The sequence below is a fragment of the Tenrec ecaudatus genome, chromosome 10 (assembly GCF_050624435.1).
Source record: "Tenrec ecaudatus isolate mTenEca1 chromosome 10, mTenEca1.hap1, whole genome shotgun sequence".
In the NCBI taxonomy this organism is placed as follows: Eukaryota; Metazoa; Chordata; class Mammalia; order Afrosoricida; family Tenrecidae; genus Tenrec; species Tenrec ecaudatus.
The window spans coordinates 109,552,738-109,570,918 of NC_134539.1; the positions used below are offsets into that span (position 1 = coordinate 109,552,738).

Consider the following 18,181-nt stretch of genomic DNA (forward strand, 5'->3'; position numbering starts at 1 on the left):
ACGTTGCTAAATATCCCCTGGGAGACAGAATCGTCCTCGGGGGAGAAGCACTGCTTTAGTTATTTCTTAGCTCTATCGGATCTCTTGGGACAAAAGTTATAAAGCATGAAACAATATTTAGGATATATTTGTATTAGGTTACCTTTTAGTTAGACCTTAATTCTACCCCCGGCTCCCTTTAAAATTTACTTAAGCATACCTATTTGGGAGGAAGTTTTGGATACAGCCATTGCAATGGTTAACCAACCAGTTGGAAAATGAGCTCGGAGAAGACAAAATAATCTTAAAATTTTAAGGTTAAAAAAGGAGGAGGGATTTATTTAGATGGCTAGTGTTTAAGTGTTTTTAAAAAGTCATAACCAAAGCAAATGTTTTGAGAATGATAAGGCAACAAATGTAAAAATGTGCTCGGCACAGTGAAGGATGTATATAGGTTGTATAAGAGTTGTATGAGCCCCCAGTAAAATGACTTTTGTAAAAAGTCATAACCAGATAGATAGTCATGATTTTTATGGGAAGATGGGAAGAGCGAACAGGCGTACATTACAGCTGTGAGGTGTGAGACAATGTCACAGTAGGAAGAAATTCTGGATTTTATTTTTTCGAGGCTATTAAAAAGACATAGGTTATCGCATTTGTCTGAGCTGGTTTGCTATAGGTTTACTTTGCAAAATCTCTTCCATCCCCGCATTACTGGTGGGGTGCAGGTGGGGCAACAACAACAGCCTCTTGTGAACACCATTGTAACTCATTTTTTATAAAAGTGAAACTTCACCAAAAAAAAAAAAGTGAAACTTCACAAGAAACTGCACCTTTCTAAAAAATGCGTTACAGTAGTATTCACAAGAGGAGAAATCATGGAAGTCCTAGTAACTCCAGCCAATTGATGAGTATTCCTGTATGTAGTTCTGGAGGTAAAGAGGTGAGCCTCATATTTATTCTGGAAGGAAGAAACAGTAATGTTTCTATTGAGGGGGGCAAAAGTATAGAATTCTGTAAAGAGACTGGAAATACAATGAGCCTAAGCCACACACATCATCATGGATGGTTGCCTAATTACCAAGAAGATGTGAAATGTGGGAGGCGTTGAAAACGAATTAGGAGAGAGGAGATTGTAATGGGGAGCAGCTGAGAGCACATCACTGTCCTGCCCCCCTTTTGAGAAAAGCTCTTGAGTCTGCTTCATCTTTTCGAGCCTCGTGTTCCAAGTTGAGTCAGCATATGCTCGAATACCTACTATGTGCAAGACAAGTCTTACTCTAGGGTCCGTTGAAAAGAGGGTCCAGTTGTTAGATGGGTTCAGGTGCCAAAGAGAGCCTCTTTTTTACCCCTTATTAGTTGTAAGTCCTGGAGAATGAGCAAGTTAGAGCCTCTGTGGGCTTCCTTTTCCTTTTCAGTAGTTTAAAGCGGTCATTCCTGAGGTTCAGTCAGTCTTTATGTTCTGTAGCACTGTGGATTTTTCTTTCATTTCTACCATGTCACATGACTCAGTTGTTTGCTTGCTTCCTTTTTTGCTCTGAGTTTACTCTTGTCTCACTCAGTTTTTTTTAAAAAGAAATTGAGAAAAATGTTAGGGTGCGTGACTCTTTTGTGCAGAGAATGTTGTCTAGCCAAGCTTGTGTTTCTCAGCATCTAAGGGGTTGGGTCCTACCTCATTAGTCACTGTCTGAGTCACTCTTGGGTTTAGGTCCCAGTGTTGTTTGAAAGATTCTTCTCTTGAAACTGCCATTCAAATGAGATAAAGTGTCTCTAAGATCACTTCACAGGGCAGTCACCTAAGTTAGCGTGATTGTATCTTTTGCGCTTTTAAAGGATAAGAACCCAGTTCTCTGGGACTTCGGCAAAGAGAGGACTCAGGCAGGGGTGCCAAGTGGCTCCTGACAGAGAGGCTGTTCTGGTGAGAGACACATCAGACCTTCTGCACTTACATTGGACAGACGCTTCATTTTGTTTCCAATCATTGCCCTGGTTAAAGTTAGAACGCTTTAGTTTTTACTTGCTGCCTAGTCAACCTTATTTACACTCTTCAAAGTCTTTTGGAATTTATAGTCTGATATATTTATTTTAGACTGAGAATTTTCTAGAAAACATTTCTATCTTTTTAATTTAATAGATATTTTAAAATAAAAAAATATTATGGGGAAATTTTATTTTCTTTTTTCATCTTACTAGACAGTGCTTGTTATGAAATATCGAGAAAACTCAGCCAATACAAAGGAAAAATAATACCCACGTCCTCACTGCCCAGAAGGGCAGCTGCGCTGTTAGCATTCGGTGTGCATTTTGTCAGCCTTTGTTTCTGTGCACCCACCACTACCACACAAACACACTGAAGATAAGTAAGTGGCAAAAGAGATCATTTTAACCTACTTTAGGACTAATGCTTTCATTTAATGTATCTTGAACTTTTCCCTACTTAATTAAAAAACAAAAAGCATTCAATTATGATTGTACCATCTTACTCATCTATTGTTGAGCATTTTAAGTTGCTTCCAGTTTTTACTCTTATAAATGACCATCTTTTTGTGCTTTCTCTCCTTTTCATCTTGGCTGAAACTTTTAACAGTTACTTCATAAGCAATAAGCAAAATTTCCTTATAAAATTTCTGACTTTACATATAAGACTATCATTTCATTTAAGTTCCTCCCCAGCTCCTTTATCCTCCAGAGATAACATTAGACATTACTTTCTGTATTCTTCCAGATATTTTTACTATATTTACATACTTGTATATGTACGAGAGATCTTCAAAAAGTTTGGGAAAATTCTATTATCTTTTTAATTTTGTACTTCCACAAGCTTTTTGAAGCCTTTTCTTTCTATGTAAACACATCATTTTATTTTGAGGCTTGTATTTCTGTTTTATGCATAAGTATTCCATTATTTTCTCCGTTTTTGTCAAATATTTTTCTATGTAATATGGGGTAGAGCAAAGATTATTTCTCAAAGGAAAAGACACAAAAGTACTTACAGGTAGTTTGAGGCCAAGATCAGACAGCGTTTTGGTTACACAGTTGAGAACCAGTAACCTAGTTGTTGAGCTCTCAGGAGGAATTTTTTTATCTGTGCACCCCTCGGCTATTGCCTGACAAAGCAGATTTCTCTGAGCTCACCCATCTCTGATAGCTCAGATTTTTTAGTTACGCCATTTTTTAGTTACGCTAACTTACATTCTACTCCTTTGTTTTGTTTTATTTTAATCATGTTGACTTGGTTGAAAGGCAAAGGAGGTTTGTTTTATTTAACTTTATTTTTAAATAAAAGAAAATGTATCCATTTGGCCTGGTACTTGTTTGAAACTTTACTCTGACCTAGAGAGTGTTAATGGATTTATTTCAGTTCTCATCCCAGAGAAGAGGCTTCCTCAGAACCAGCGTCGAAGCAAGACTATCCCACGTGACACTTCTGTCTTGTTCTGTGCTGGCTCTCTACTGCCTTTCAACACGGAGACACATGGCTCTGAAACTTGCCCACTGTGGCTGCTTTTCAAGCAGTGAACTCTGCTATTCTCGTAATGAGAAGTGGTAGCCCCCTCCCCACCTCCAACCAGAAAGAGTGCTGCGCAGTGTCAGGATTTAAAACGAAACCTTTCTTATCGCCCATGGGGAAAAATGGATCCTGTCCAGCCCCAAACATATTGCTCTCTGCCATTCCCAACCTACGAAGAGCTTTAACGGTTCTGAAGCGTTTTAGGGGGAGTGGGGCGTTGAGTGTGTGTGTGGGGGGGGGGGGGTTGTGGCTGGGGTTTTTTTTTGGTGTTTTTAAAGGCACTTGAAATGGCATTTGGAGAAAAACAAATGCATGGCATGTTTTGTGCCAATGAAAATGAGGACAGCTCTGCAGAGAAGGGATCTGGAATGTAAACTGTAATTGACCCATAGCTGTGGCATGACTTGTGAGCACCAGAGGGTCAGTAATCGGAGTTGCCATCCAAGGGCAAAGAATGAAGATTTACCAGGATGCCAGCGAGCTCGGAAGGTTTCTAATCTGCAGAGACTGCTCCGCCCCCAGGGAAAGGTGTTGGTGCAACTAGAGGCACCTTTCTCTAGCATTGGAAAGTGTTTTGCATCTTTTGAAAAGGATTCCCTTTCCTGTGGCTTTCCAGAAGCTATTTATTAATCCAGCCTAGAGCTACCCTTTCCTCTTCCCTCTCCCCTCCCCCTCCCCTACCGCAAGCTATTTGTTTGTTTGTGGAGGGGTGGCATGGATAAAAGATGCTTTCTTAGCTGACCACTAATTGTTCAGCATGGCCTGAAGGCTCATGTGCTTGGTTTGTCTCTTCTAGCACCAAGTTTGAATTTGCTTTTTATTTCTGAGGGCTTCAGCTGTGGTTTGTTCATATTGCCAAAGGAGCTCCAGGCATGTACCACTGTTTGAGATCCAGTGGCCACACTTGGCAAGCACTGGTTTGAATGACCTCTCCTTTGGAGCCCTAGGTCACTGGCTGGATTTCGGCCTCCCAACATTACAGGCTCTTCCTGTACTGGGAGTGGCACTTGGCCAGGGCATTCTATTTCCACTGGCTTAAAAACATACAGACCCTGATGAAGGTCTTGTATGAGCACTGAGGGCAGCAAATCAGGATCCTAAGATGGAAAGAGATTACTGGGGCCTGAGACTTAGGAATTCTCCAAGGGGAAGTTTGGGACCCTTAGAGGGGGAGCAATTAGTGAGATAATACCTTGGGAGACAGCAGCAGAACTATGTCTGAAGCCCTTCGCGGTCAGTCTTTAGAGCCATCTAACCATCTATAGTTCTCATACCAGAGAGTTTGGGGAATATGTATGTCTCAGAACATCAAGAAAATGTGTCTCCTATTTAGAAAAACTTTTCATAGGAAAAAAAACACATTGATATCAGCTTGAATCCACCTAATTGCCAGGGGTTAGGAAATAGTCTGCTAAAGCATAAAAACTCTCATCAAGTGATTTAAGAAGTATGTTGATCCTTGAACACTTTACTCCTTTCTCTTTAATTTGTTCAAAATACAGGAAAATCTGTGAAGGTAGTGAGGAAATATTTTAGGTCTGGTTTGTATGGTATGAGCACCAAGTGCTCTTGGGGTGGAATCGGACTGATGGGCTCTCTGTGTCTGCAGGATGGAGACCTTCCCAGCAGTGACTGAGAAGGTCCTCAAGGAGTTCCAGGTGTTACTACAGCATAGCCCCTCTCCTATTGGAAGTACGCGCATGTTGCAGCTGATGACCATCAATATGTTTGCTGTTCACAACTCCCAGTTGAAAGGTAAACCGTGTCCAACTTCTTTATCTAGACAGAAACTAATCTAGCTTCTTTCCTATGCTACCACACTCCATCCACATAGGCAGTCACACCACCCTCCCCGCCATTGCCTCTCAGATCTTTTAATTTACTCTGTGAAATCTATGTGACTCTAGTGCTTGGGTGGGATGGAAGGAGGGAAGCATGGGTATGGAGCTTAATGTGCAAACCCAGAGATGCTGTTGCACATCTGGTCATGCTAAAGGCAGTGCAACAGCAAGGCTTCTTGGAGGCTGTAGCCCCATAGCCCCTCCCTAGGGAGAGGCATTGCTGAAATGTTTCATTGCAGAGACCATACGCTTGGCAGGGATTGGGAATAGCTGTTTCTGGACTTGTGTACTGTGTTTGTTCAATATGGAAAAGTCTAGTTCCCTATGGGATATCCCTTGTGGGAGCCTGCCAGGGAATAAGAACAGAATTGATGAGCTCTGGTGACTCAAATCTGGAAGCACAAAAAACCACCGAGCCAAGAATTTGGCTAGTATAACGTGTAGTCTGAAATGCTTTTCCGAGCACCTTTTTTTTTTTTGAGGCAGGGGTAGTAGGCTGATTGGCAGATTTTTAAAATATTCTGATGACCAGGTTGCCGTCAAAGAGTATTACCAGGATCCCTGTAGCATTGGGTGACATTACTTTGTGTGTGTTTGCCAATGATATTTGGTCTGTGCTGCCAAGAAATTGTTCAGAGCCTTGACCAGAGAGTATGGTCTCGGGGCTGGAACTTTTATCATCTGCAATGCCACAGAATTGTGGGAATTGTGGAGAGTCAGCTGTGAAACAGATCAAGTTTTTGTGGCACCGTTTCCTAGTGTTTTCACTTGCCCTGAAGTTCATTCCTTTCTCTTCTCATTTGTATCTGGGGTCTTGCTTTAGCTTGTTGGTGATGGGGGAATTCCGTTGCTACTGAGTGGACATGCCACACTTTCCCCTAAAACTTGGCTCCTCCTGGGGCTCTGCAGGGTCCTCTGCCAGCCGGCCTGGGTTTTCAATCACATCTGAAGCTAGCGGAGTTTCTCCTCCTGTCTTGTCTGCTACAACATTTAGAATTCCCCGCAGAAGGCAAGTTGCAGAGGCTTAGGTGCCTTTTTGAACTTGGCTAATTATTCCTGAGATGGCTGTTTGTTTAAGTGACCCTGAGGAGGGATGGAGCCCTGAGGGGCAGTAGTGGTTTCTAGGAAGGAGGAAGGAAATACAAGTCTGCAAAGTGCTGTCTTGGTGGCTGTGAAGTCCAAAGGGGAGGGAGATTGATTCCTTCACTATTACTCTGCTAGTATTCTACATAGTGGGAAGCTCACCGACAGCCCAGCCGCAGGAAATGGAGACCTCCTGAGGTGCCCTCCCATTCATTTTACTGTTTCCCACTGAAAAACAGCCTGCAGAGTTCAGTGAGGTGCCTGTCATAGAGCTGGGGTAGCCTCCGCCAAGACATTGTTCCCATGTCAGGTGACCTGTGGCCTCTGTAGGTGTGATTGGAAAGGCCCTGCAGCTTCTGCTTCATGAAAAGGAGTACTTTGGCCTTTTCGTATGCTACCAGAGAGGCCTTCTCACATAGCTGTTAAATAGAGGTTAAAAAATAAGAGTGAGAGGGTGAGAACAGAGAAAGAAGGAAATAAGTTCAAGTTGAGACTCAGATACTTTTTTCTAGGACTCTTTCCCTCAGTTGGTCATAATAAGACCCTCTCACCTGGGAAGACATGTAGGAATCCATACTGGAGACCCTTATACTTAGTTCAGGCCTGATCCTGACCCTTGTCTCCCTGAGCCCAGCTGTGGCCAAGAAGAGTATGAACTGAGGTGGTCCGAGGCGCTACGGGTGTTTCAGGGAACAACAGCCCAGGCCACAGGATGTAACACTCAACTAGGACAGAGAGCTCTGCGGACGTGCTGCCAAGTACCCGGTGTGCAGCTGAGGTGGCTGTTCCAGACCCCACTGTGTGGGCTGCCATTGGGAGAGGGGTGAGCAGAGCACTCAGCAGGGCTGGTTGGTGGGAAGATGCACTTTTCCATTTCCCAGCACATGAGTCATCTTCTCTGGGCCCCTGTGCTGTGCTTGCACGGACAGTGGCAAGAAGGGGGTGTTGTGGCTGAGCAGCAGCATCTGTGTCGGGGGTGGAGAGGGAAAGGGGTTGGAGAGAGGGTAAAGATTTAAATCCTTCACTAATCAGCAGCAGTTTGAATCACATTTTTATGAGTAAGGAAGTGATAAATCAGCCCTCAGTGTTCAACCCCTAAGTCCAGTCAGCCGGTGCCCTTCTAAAGGTTTCCTTCCAGGACAGTCTGCGTGTTGTCAGAGTCGCCACCCAGCCGCACATCCCTGGGCCGTCTGAAACCAGGAAGCAAGTGCCTGACGTTGCCGGGCCCTCCCAGGTGCTCGGCGGGGCCGGGGAGGGGGGGGTGTCTGTGGTGATTTGGCAGCTGCTGCGCGCTGTAGAACATCTGGGCCGTCATTTTTCTTTCAATTTCTTCTTGGACATGTCCTTCTGGGTGGGTGTTTGCATATGTCAGTTCCTGGCCTCTGTGGAGAAGCATTCCAGCTTGGAGCAGAGGTGATCTTACAGCCTCCAAGGCAGTCTGGAGCCTCTCAGTCAGTCCCTGGGCCTTCCCTGCAGATGTGGTACCAAAGGAGTATGAATTGGAGAGCAATGAAGAAGTCCTTACTAAAAAGTATCACCTTTGCTGATGCCTCTAACAGTACCGTGTGTGTGTGTGTATGTGTGTGTGTGTGTGTGTGTGTGTGTGTGTGTGTGTGTTTCTACCCTGGTTTCTACCCTCTTTTCAAAATACCAGTAGTTAATAGTTGTTGCTAACACTTTAGTGTGACTGCTTTTTAAACCATCTTCCCTTGTGCTCAGGAGAGACAGACCTGTTGAAAAGCTCAGTCCCCCCTCAGAAGGCATAATCGGAGGGAAAAGCATAGCTCGTGGTGAGGAAAAATACCGCCGGTGAGGCCAGATTGCCTCTTTGCTGAGTGGAGAGTAAGTTGAGTTTGTGTCACACCACTCTGCCACCAAAACTTTCTGTATCAACAGGGATACTACAGATCATGGGTTTGGGGTTACTGTTGGGGAGACTTTAATCTCTTCCTGTCGTTAGCCATAGTGAAAAAACTGCTTCAGTGACACTGCAGAGATCTCATCTAGAATTCTACTGGTCTACCCTGAGGTGACCGGGGGCAGGTCAATATGAAGGATGAGACAAGGTATGTTTGGGGACCTAGCATAGTGCCCGGTATCTGTTAGACACTCAGTTTTTGAGCACAAGGGTGAGAGAAGCCTGCTCTCATTGTGCTGTATGTTCCTTACCTGGCCAGTGTCCAGGGCTGTCCTTTGGCGGGTAGTGGGTGGTGGCGAGATAGGTGGTTCCCACAGTGATGTAATAATTGCTCATCTCTCTGAGGCATTCCCGAGCCTAAAGGGAGAAATGGGGCATTCTCCACATGGCTCAGCATTCAAGACTTCAGTAGCCATCTGATTGGCTGACGTGATGCTGGAGGGTGAACTGTGGATCTAAACCACAAGCACTCCAAGAATTTTAATTTTTTTAAATTCTGTAATTTAAGGAAATAAAACTCTCATTTCTTGAAGAGGAATAATTGAAGCAGCATTTGTGGTAGGGCATCACTGAAACCCCATTGCGTCCCCATCTGTGCCCAATTTACTTTAATCTGGCCTTGCTCTCTCTAGCTCTCTCTCTCTCTCATTTTCTCCCCCCCTCCTTTTAAAATATGTTTTATAATTCCTGGAATCAAAACCATTTCAAGCACACACTGTTTTATTTTACTGTATTATTGGATTATACTTCCTATAAATCATTGGATGTTATTCATTGGCCACCACTGGAATAACTTCCCTTTTCTGTGCCCTGGCCCCTTCTTTTTCCTCTTCTACCAGTTCATAGCCATAGTGGGCCTGCCTGTCAGTCCTGCAGAAAAGCCCCAGTGGCAGCAAGAGGGCACTCAAGACACACTGCTTGCCGGTGCCACTGGTCTCCCTGCTCTCTGGGAACACGAGGGGCTGGGATCGAGGGATGACTGGGACTAGACTGGCATTCCTCTCATTTTTTTTTATGCTTGCTTTTATGGTCTGTTGGCAATCCTGAATTGCAGGAGGGTAGAGGGAGTGCCACACATGCATCTCCAGGAGGAAAGAGAACCACTGCTGTCTAGATTAGTTGATAGTGCTTAACCTAGAGGTATGGGATACTTGAGGGGGCACCATTGCCATGTACAGAAGTTGACTTGAGCAGGTTTTTTTGTCTCTTTATATCCTATTTCATTGGATGCTTTAGAGACAACCCTAGAGACCTGCAGAAAAGCAACTTGCTCCTTGACAATTTGCTTTTGTCTGAGTCTCTTCCTCACATAGAATATATGAAGTGCCCAAGGCTTGAGTTTAGCTGTATAAACTCCCCCCTCTCAGTCTATGGTGGTAGGGCCATTGGGCTTTTTCTTCATTAAGATCCATCGGTAGAGTTCTAAAGGTACCAGTGCTGCCTGACCTTTGTCCTCAGAGGTGCCCTGTTTGAAGTAAATGGTTACTCCGAGAGAGGCTGGGCTGCGGAAGCAGGCAGTAGGAGGAGGCATCCTTAAGCTGTGCCCTTTAGCCCTATGGGAGAGATTTAACTATCAGGCCGCTAAGTGAACATTTCTTCTCTCGGCAAGCCCTGCTTTGGGATGTAGTCAAAGTTTCCTGGACCAGAAAAATATTAGAGGAGTGAGGGTCTCAAAGGACATACTGCTTTTTTCCTCAACACTGAGTTACAGGGGCTTTGTGTTTGGAATAAATCTGTTAACTTAAGGTTGGGCAAAGAGAGGCAGTTATGAACAGATAAATAAGCAATTACATGGGCAAGTTAAAAAATATCATTACCTTTATTAAACAAATAACATAAGCTATTGTTTCTCGGCATATCCTCCCCTTAAGTTTATATATTTCTTAGGGCATTGTTTTTATCATCTCTAACCCTACTGTGGAGAATTCTGCATTCTTCTATTTACCTTACATCAAAACAGCACTTTGGGCATCATCAAGGGACTCAAATCATGTTCCTTTTAAATGTCTGTTGAGTTTGGGGGCAGTAAAAAGTCTGAAGAGCCAAAATAAGAACTTTTGAGTGGATAGGGTAAGGCTTCCTAATGACATCTCTTAGGACAGCCCTTGCTACCTTCAAAGACAAGCAGTTGCATTGTTGTGATGGAGGGGGAAACAGCAGTATAACTCTCCTGGCCATTTTCTCACCGATGGCAGTTTTCAATTTTCTTAAAAACATCTTCCTAATAAGCCCTCATGATCATCCTGTGTCCTTGGAGAAAATCTGTTGGGAATCCCAAACCCTTGGGAATCCCAAACCCTTGGGAATCCCAAACACCAGTCATCATAGCCATTTGACCTGACCTCTCTTTCTGCCTTGAATTGAATTCGCCCAACAGATCCTTTGAGAAGCCACTGTTTTGACTGGACCTCCCTTTTGAAGGCCTTCTAATGAGTGGAGACTGAGACAAAGACATGTGTTGCTACTCAGAGAACTTGTCTGCAGCCCTTTACTGACTGCAGAGACATTGTCAAACACATTTAGTTTGGAATAAGTCTGTACATGTATGCAGCAGTGCTTTTTAACGTATTCTCTTATATCAGTAAAATCATTGCTATATTGGGTGAAGAAATAGTCTGGTTTTAGTGGTAGGGCTGTGGTTTGCTGTGGTGCTGCTTTGATGTGGCAGGCAGAGTGCAGCATCTCATTATTGCCCAGAGATTTTAATGATGATCCTCAGCTCTATTGCCACCTGAAGTCTTGCTCAGTTTGTGGAGCTTTTTGTTTGTTTTGCCCCAGGATGGACTTATTCTAAAGGGGAGACTTTTTTTGGGGGGGGGCCAAGGGCATTGGAAGCAAGACTCCCTCCTACCTACTCTTTCCAAGCTTTTTGAAAGCTTTCCCCAAGGCACAGCATTCTAAGTGGGGTGATTGTTGGGGGGCTCAGACTAGATCAATACTTACTGGTTAAATACAAGAAAAGCAAGTATGTTCTTGTGGGATAGAAGTATGTTGCACTTTGTATCATAAGCACCTAAAATTGGTCCGGGAAAGAATTAGAGGTTTCAGAGGTAGTGACAACGCAGCAGCAACTCTGGTATAACGCCTGTGATACCATTTCTTTCCTTTTTTTGGATACCATTCCTTTGTGTGTTCTTATTTGATTTTTAAGTCAGTTCTCTGACCCAGACAAGGCAGATATTTTGTATCCTATATTTCATACATGAGGAGAAATTTCACAGAAATGTTAAGTTACTTGTACAAGGCTGCACAGCTAACACAGTAAGCCCAGGTCTCAAGTATCCATACTTCTGTATCAGAAGACATGAAAGTTTCTCTGGATTTAATTGAGATGGTTAGAAAATGGGAACATCTCCAGCCGCTCTATCCCCAAGTTTGAGCAGCCTGCTCTCTGCTGTGAAAACTGCTTCACGACTCTCCTCTGAGCTTGGAAGTGCAGCATGAAGTAGAAATGCAGGAGGTGGAGGCACTATCATTCTTGAGACTCAGGTAGGAGGTCACAGGTTTTGGAGAAGGAAAGGATAAGGTTTGGGCAAGTGTTGTTCATGACTACTTAGTAAGGAAATGTTTAGTCTTTCTCTTGATTTGGGTTATTTAATGTCTTTTAAAGATCCTCTTTGGAAGTTTTTTTTAAAAATGAGTTATTTTTGTTGAGAATATTCACAGCAGAACATAGACCAAGTTAACAGTTTTCTACTTGAACAATGTAGTAACTTTGATTCTATTCTTAGAGTTGTGTCGCCATTCTTCACCCTCCTTTTTATGATTGCTCCTCCCTTATTAACATAAACTCAGTTTACCCCAAAGTTCCTATCTAATCTTTTGAATTGCTGTTGTCATTTTTTATCGCATATAAATACCATATATAGTTGAGTATAAACTGACCCAAATATACTCCGAGGCACCTAATTTTACCACAAAAACTGCATTTAAAATGTGCTGGAGAAAACTCGGCATATACTCGAGTCTGTAGGTAGTTCTTTAAGAAGAGCACAGCCTCAAAACAGACCTTTTTTTAAATCATTTTATTGGGGCTCAGACAACTCTTATCACAATCCGTACATCCATCCATTGTGTTGAGCACTTTTGTACATTTGTTTCCCTCATCATTCTCAAAACATTTGCTTTCTACTTGAGCCCTTGGTATCAGCTCCTCATTTTTTCCCCTCTCCCATGAACCCTTGATAATTTATAAATTATTATTTTGCCGACCCAATGTTTCCCTTCACCCACTTTTCTGCTATCCATTCCCCAGGGAGGAGGTTATGTATAGATCCTTATAATCTGTTCTCCCTTTCTCCCTCACCTTCCCTCTGCCCTCCCATTTTTAAAAAATCATTTTATTGGGGACTCATACAACTCTTAGCTCAATCCATACATCCATCAATTGTGTAAAGCACATTTGTACATTTGTTGCCCTCATCATTCTCAAAACGGTTGCTCTCCACATAAGCCCTTGGCATTAGCTCCTCATTTTCCCGCTCCCTCTCCGCTCCCTCCTCTCTCATGAACCCTTGATAATTTATACATTATTTTGTCATATCGTACATTGTTGGACATCTCCCTTTACCCACTTTTTTGTTGTCCATCCCCCAGGGAGGAGGTTATATGTAGATCCTTGTAATCCGTTCCCCCTTTCTACCCCACCTTTTCTCCACCCTCCCGGTATCACCACTCTCGGCACTGGTCCCGAAGGGATCATCTGTCCTGGATTCCCTGTGCTTCCAGTTCCTATCTGTACCAGTGTCCATCCTCTGGGACAGACCTTTTCTATCATTAAACTCTTACTTGGTTTTAAGAACACTTGGGAGGATATTTTTGGCTTAACCTTTTTTTTTTTTTTTTTACATTTTATTAGGGGCTCATTCAACTCTTTCACAATCCATACATATACATCCATCAGTTGTATAAAGCACATCCGTATATTCTTTGCCCTAATCATTTTCAAAGCATTTGCTCTCCACTTAAGCACTTTGCATCAGGTCCTCTTTTTTTTCCCCTCCCTCATGAGCCCTTGATAATTTATAGATTATTATTTTGTCATGTCTTTCCCTATCCGGAGTCTCCCTTCCCCCCCCCTTCTCTGCCGTCCGTTTCCCAGGGAGGAGGTTACATGTGGATCCTTGTAATCGGTTCCCCCTTTCCAACCCACTCACCCTCTACTCTCCCAGTATCGCCCCTCACACCCCCGGTCCTGAAGGGATCATCCACCCTGGATTCCCTGTGCCTCCAGCTCCCATATGTACCAGTGTACAACCTCTGCTCTATCCAGTCCTCCAAGGTAGAATTCGGATCATGGTACTTTGGGGGAGGAAGCATCCAGGATCTGTGTTCTTCATCGGTACTACATCGTACCCTGACTGACCCATCTCCTCCCTTAAACCCCTCTGTGAGGAGATCTCCAGTGGCCGACAAATGGGCTTTGGGTCTCCACTCTGCACTTCCCCCTTCATTCACTATGGTGTGTGTGTGTGTGTGTGTGTGTGTGTGTGTGTGTGTGTGTGTGTGTGTGTGTGTATATATACACACACACACACCTTGCGGCACTGGGTTGAAGTCTGGTCCCACTTTCCTTATCTTTATGATGCTCCTCCTGCGATCTGGTTTAAGCTCTAAAGATGATCTCAGGACTATAGTTTTTTTTGTTTGTTTGTTTGTTTTGTTTTCCTTTTCTTTTTTTTTGGTTTTGTTTTAAACATTTTATTAGGGGCTCATACAACCCTTATCACAGTCCATACATATACTTACATCAATTGTATAAAGCACATCTGTACATTCTTTGCCCTAATCATTTTCTTTTCTTTCTTTCTTTCTTTCTTTTCCCTTTTCTTTTTTTACATTTTATTAGGGACTCATACAACTCTTATCACAATCCATACATATACATACATCAGTTGTATAAAGCACATCCATACATTCCCTGCCCCAATCATTCTCAAGGCATTTGCTCTCCACCCAAGCCCCTTGCATCAGGTCCTGTTTTTTTTCCCCCTCCCTCCCCTTTCCCCCCTCCCTCATGTGCCCTTTGTAATTTATACATCGTTATTTTGTCATATCTTGCCCTATCCGGAGTCTCCCTTCCCCCTTCTCTGCTGTCCCTCTCCCAGGGAGGAGGTCACATGTGGATCCCTGTAATCAGTTTCCCCTTTCCAGCCCACTCACCCTACACTCTCCCAGCATCGCCCCTCACACCCTTGGTCCTGAAGGTATCATCCACCCTGGATTCCCTGTACCTCCAACCCTCATATGCACCAGTGTACAGCCTCTGTCCTATCCAGGCCTGCAAGGTAGAATTCGGATCATGGTAGCTGGGGAGAGGAAGCATCCAGGATCTGGGGGAAAGCTGTGCTCTTCATCGGTACTACCTCGCACCCTGACTGACCCATCTCCTCTCCTAAACCCCTCTATGAGGGGATCTCCAGTGGCCGACACTTGGGCCTTGGGTCTCCACTCTGCACTTCCCCCTTCATTCAATATGGTATATATATATATATATATATATATATATATACACACATACACACACACACATATTCTTTTTTTTTTTTTTTTGCATGATGCCTTATACCTGTTCCCTTTGGCACCTCGTGATCGCACTGGCCAGTGTGCTTCTTCCATGTGGGCATTTTTGCTTCTGAGCTAGATGGCCGCTTGTTTATCTTCAAGCCTTTAAGACCCCAGACACTATCTCTTTTGATAGCTGGGCACCATCAGCTTTCTTCGCCACTTTTGCTTATGCACCCATTTGTCTTCAGCGATCCTATCATGGAGGTGTGCAGCCAATGATATGATGATTTTTTGTTCTTTGATGCCTGAGAACTGATTCCTTTGGGATCACTCGCTCACACAGGCTGGTGTGTTCTTCCATGTGGGCTTTGTTGTTTCTGAGCTAGATGGCCGCTTGTTTATCTTCAAGCCTTTAAGACCCCAGTCACTATCTCTTTTGATAGCCGGGCACCATCAGCTTTCTTCACCACATTTACTTGTTCACCCACCAGGACTATAGTTTTAGGAGTTCATCAAGCCGGGAAACTTTTGCTTTTGTGATGAATATATGGGTAACTGAACATTTGTTATTTCAACAGTCTTCATGTAAGTCAGTGACCTTATGTTTTTCATGTTGGTCACCCATCACCTTTAATTATTCAGGGACTTTAAAAAAATTTTCATCCTTTTAATTATTTTCTTGCTTTTAAAAAGAAAGAAAAAAAATCATTTTATTGGGGGCTCGTATAACTCTTATCACAATCCACACATCCATCCATTGTGTCAAGCACATTTGAACATTTGTTGCTCTCCTCATTCTCAAAACATTTGCTTCGTATTTGAGCCCTTGGTATCAGCTCCTCCAAAAGGGAATTTTTTATATGCCATTCTTACAAAAGACTGTGATTCCTCTTTTGGCCTGAGGGGAGGGTAGGTCTCACGCAGAAAAGAGTCTAATGTAGGATGCATTTAGAGGAAGGGCAACGCTGACTACTCATGTAATCACCACCTAGGTTAAGAAACAACATCGTAGCTGCCCCAGAAGCTCCCTGGGTGCCTCATCCCATCGTGTCCTTCCTCCCCACTACATGTCACCTGTGGCCTTCATTCCTTGGCTTTTCATCATAGAATTATAATCTAAGTAAACATCCCCAAACAAAATATAATTTGGCTGTGTGTATCAGTGGTATAATGCTATCACTCTGTTTATATATTTTTATGGCATATTTTGTTTGTGAGAAACATCTGTGATGTAGGGAATAGTAGTTTATTTTCATTGCTGTAATACTGCATTTTATTCATTTATTCCAATTTACCCAATTTTTCTATTAGGCTTTTGAGTTTTCACTTTTGAGCTAGAAGCTGTATTAGAATATATTGACAGTTATTGTTAATTGTTAGTTTGTTTTTATTTATATATTTCATCCTCTATAAAAATCCATCTTTTTGAGGTCAAATTTATGTACAATAATATGCACCCAGTTTAAGTGTATATTTCAGTGAGTAGCAAATTTAGATAACCAGCCTTACCATCAAGTTAACAGAACAAGTCCATCCTCCTCCAAAGTTCTCTTTGCTCCCCAACCTGGTTGATCTTTACCCCTACCTCTGTTCCAGGCAACTGACAATCTGCTTTCTGTCAACATATATTGTATTTGTCTTTTCTAGCATTTCATACGCATGCAGTCATACATCATCGACTCTTGTGTTTGGCCATTTTTTGCTCCGTATAATATTACTGAGGTTTATTCATGGACCAGTATTTCATTCCTTTCTGTCAGAGTAATAGTTCGTTGTATGGCTATAGAACAATTTTGTTTATCCATTTAGCTCTTGATTGATATTTGGGTCATTTTTACTTTTTGTCAATTATTGAACAAAGCTGTCATGAACATTTGTAAACCAGTCTCTTTCTGGACATACATTGTCATTTCTCATGGAATCTACCTAGGAGTAGATTCGCCAGGGTACATGTAGTAAGTGTTTAACTTTATAACAAACTACTAAACTTTTACAAAGTGGTAGTACCAGTTTACATTCCCTCCAGCATTGTATGAGGAAATCCTTGTCAACATTTGTTAATATCTTCTGTATTTTTCATACTCTAGTGAATGTGTGGTGCTGTTTCATGTTGGCTTTAATTTGCATTTTTCTAATAAGGATGCTGAGGATTTTTCATGTGCTTGGTTGCTTCCCCCCCCCCAACAGTTTATTGGCACATAATTTACATATCATACATTTCAGTAGTTCAATCATTCAGTCATATTAAGGGGCATTGTACAGTCACCATCACATCAATCTTAGAGCATTCCCCTCACCTCCTGTTGCCATTTTTATATCTTCTTTGATAAGTGTCTTCAAATTTTTTGCCTGTTTAAAAAAAAATCTAGTTGTTTTGGTAATTACATTGTGAAGAGTTCTGTATAAATTAGGATTTAAAACCCTTGTTAAAAAAACAAAACCCCTGTGTCAGATACATGTTTTGTAAATAGTTTCTCCCTGTGTTTTCCCATTCTCCTGCTTGTTCTGTTTCTCTCTCAATCCCCACTCCCTTTCCTCCGGTCTTACCTTTTCCATGGATTTCCCCCCTTTCTATTTCCTCTCTCCCCCTTACCTCTACTAATTTCCTTTTCTTTTAGTGATTACCTTGGAAATTCCAGCACATGTGCTTAACTTAGGGAGCACCAGTGCAGCCGTGGTTGGAAGATGTCGCAGTCAGCTTCAGTAATGACCCAAAGCCTTGGAAACTGTATGCAGCAGTTAGTTGTTCCTTGTGCTGTAGTGTGATCTGAGTCAAAATGGAATTCACGGCAGTGAATCTGCACGTACCTTGCCAAAAGTCAGAAGTTAGCCAGCAATATGCCTCTCCTCCTTAACAGAACAAGGTAACAGAACAAATCCATCCCTCTCAAAAACGGTCTTTACTCCAATTTTATTTATTCTCTTCCTAATATGTACTATTGTTGACATATATTTTTAATTCCATCTTTTTTTCCTCTTAAACCCTACAAGCCAAATTATTTTTATTTGGTTTTATTCACTATTGATATTATATTCATAGCAAATGTTGGCATAGAGTCATGCATTTACTACATTCTTTTTTCCTTTTTGCGTTTCAGATCCTCCACCTGAAATCATTTTCTGCCTGAAATGTGTTCTTTAGAATTTCCTTAGCAAAATTATTTGGGTGGCAGACTTTCTCCTTTTTTGTTTGTCTGAAAAAAAGACTTTATTTTGTCATTATTCTGAAAATACATGTATTCACTATTAATTGAATTCTAGACTAAAAGTTTTGTTTTATTTAAGCCCATTTAAGATATTATTCTACTTTCATTGGGCTTCTGCTGTTGCTGGTTAAAAATA

General features: G+C 42.4%; 1 protein-coding gene across 3 annotated transcripts in view; it reads left to right on the forward strand.

The window, feature by feature from the left end:
* SMG6 (SMG6 nonsense mediated mRNA decay factor) overlaps positions 1–18,181 on the forward strand; it is a 270,067-nt gene that overhangs the window by 62,637 nt on the left and 189,249 nt on the right. For 2 of the 3 annotated variants that reach the window (XM_075561194.1, XM_075561192.1), the window contains exon 10: positions 5,100–5,245. In XM_075561194.1, the coding sequence (XP_075417309.1) occupies positions 5,100–5,245 (146 nt within the window). Of the gene's footprint in view, positions 1–5,099; positions 5,246–7,542; positions 7,649–18,181 lie in introns of those variants that run through there. The other variant, XM_075561195.1, reaches the window with a different exon arrangement.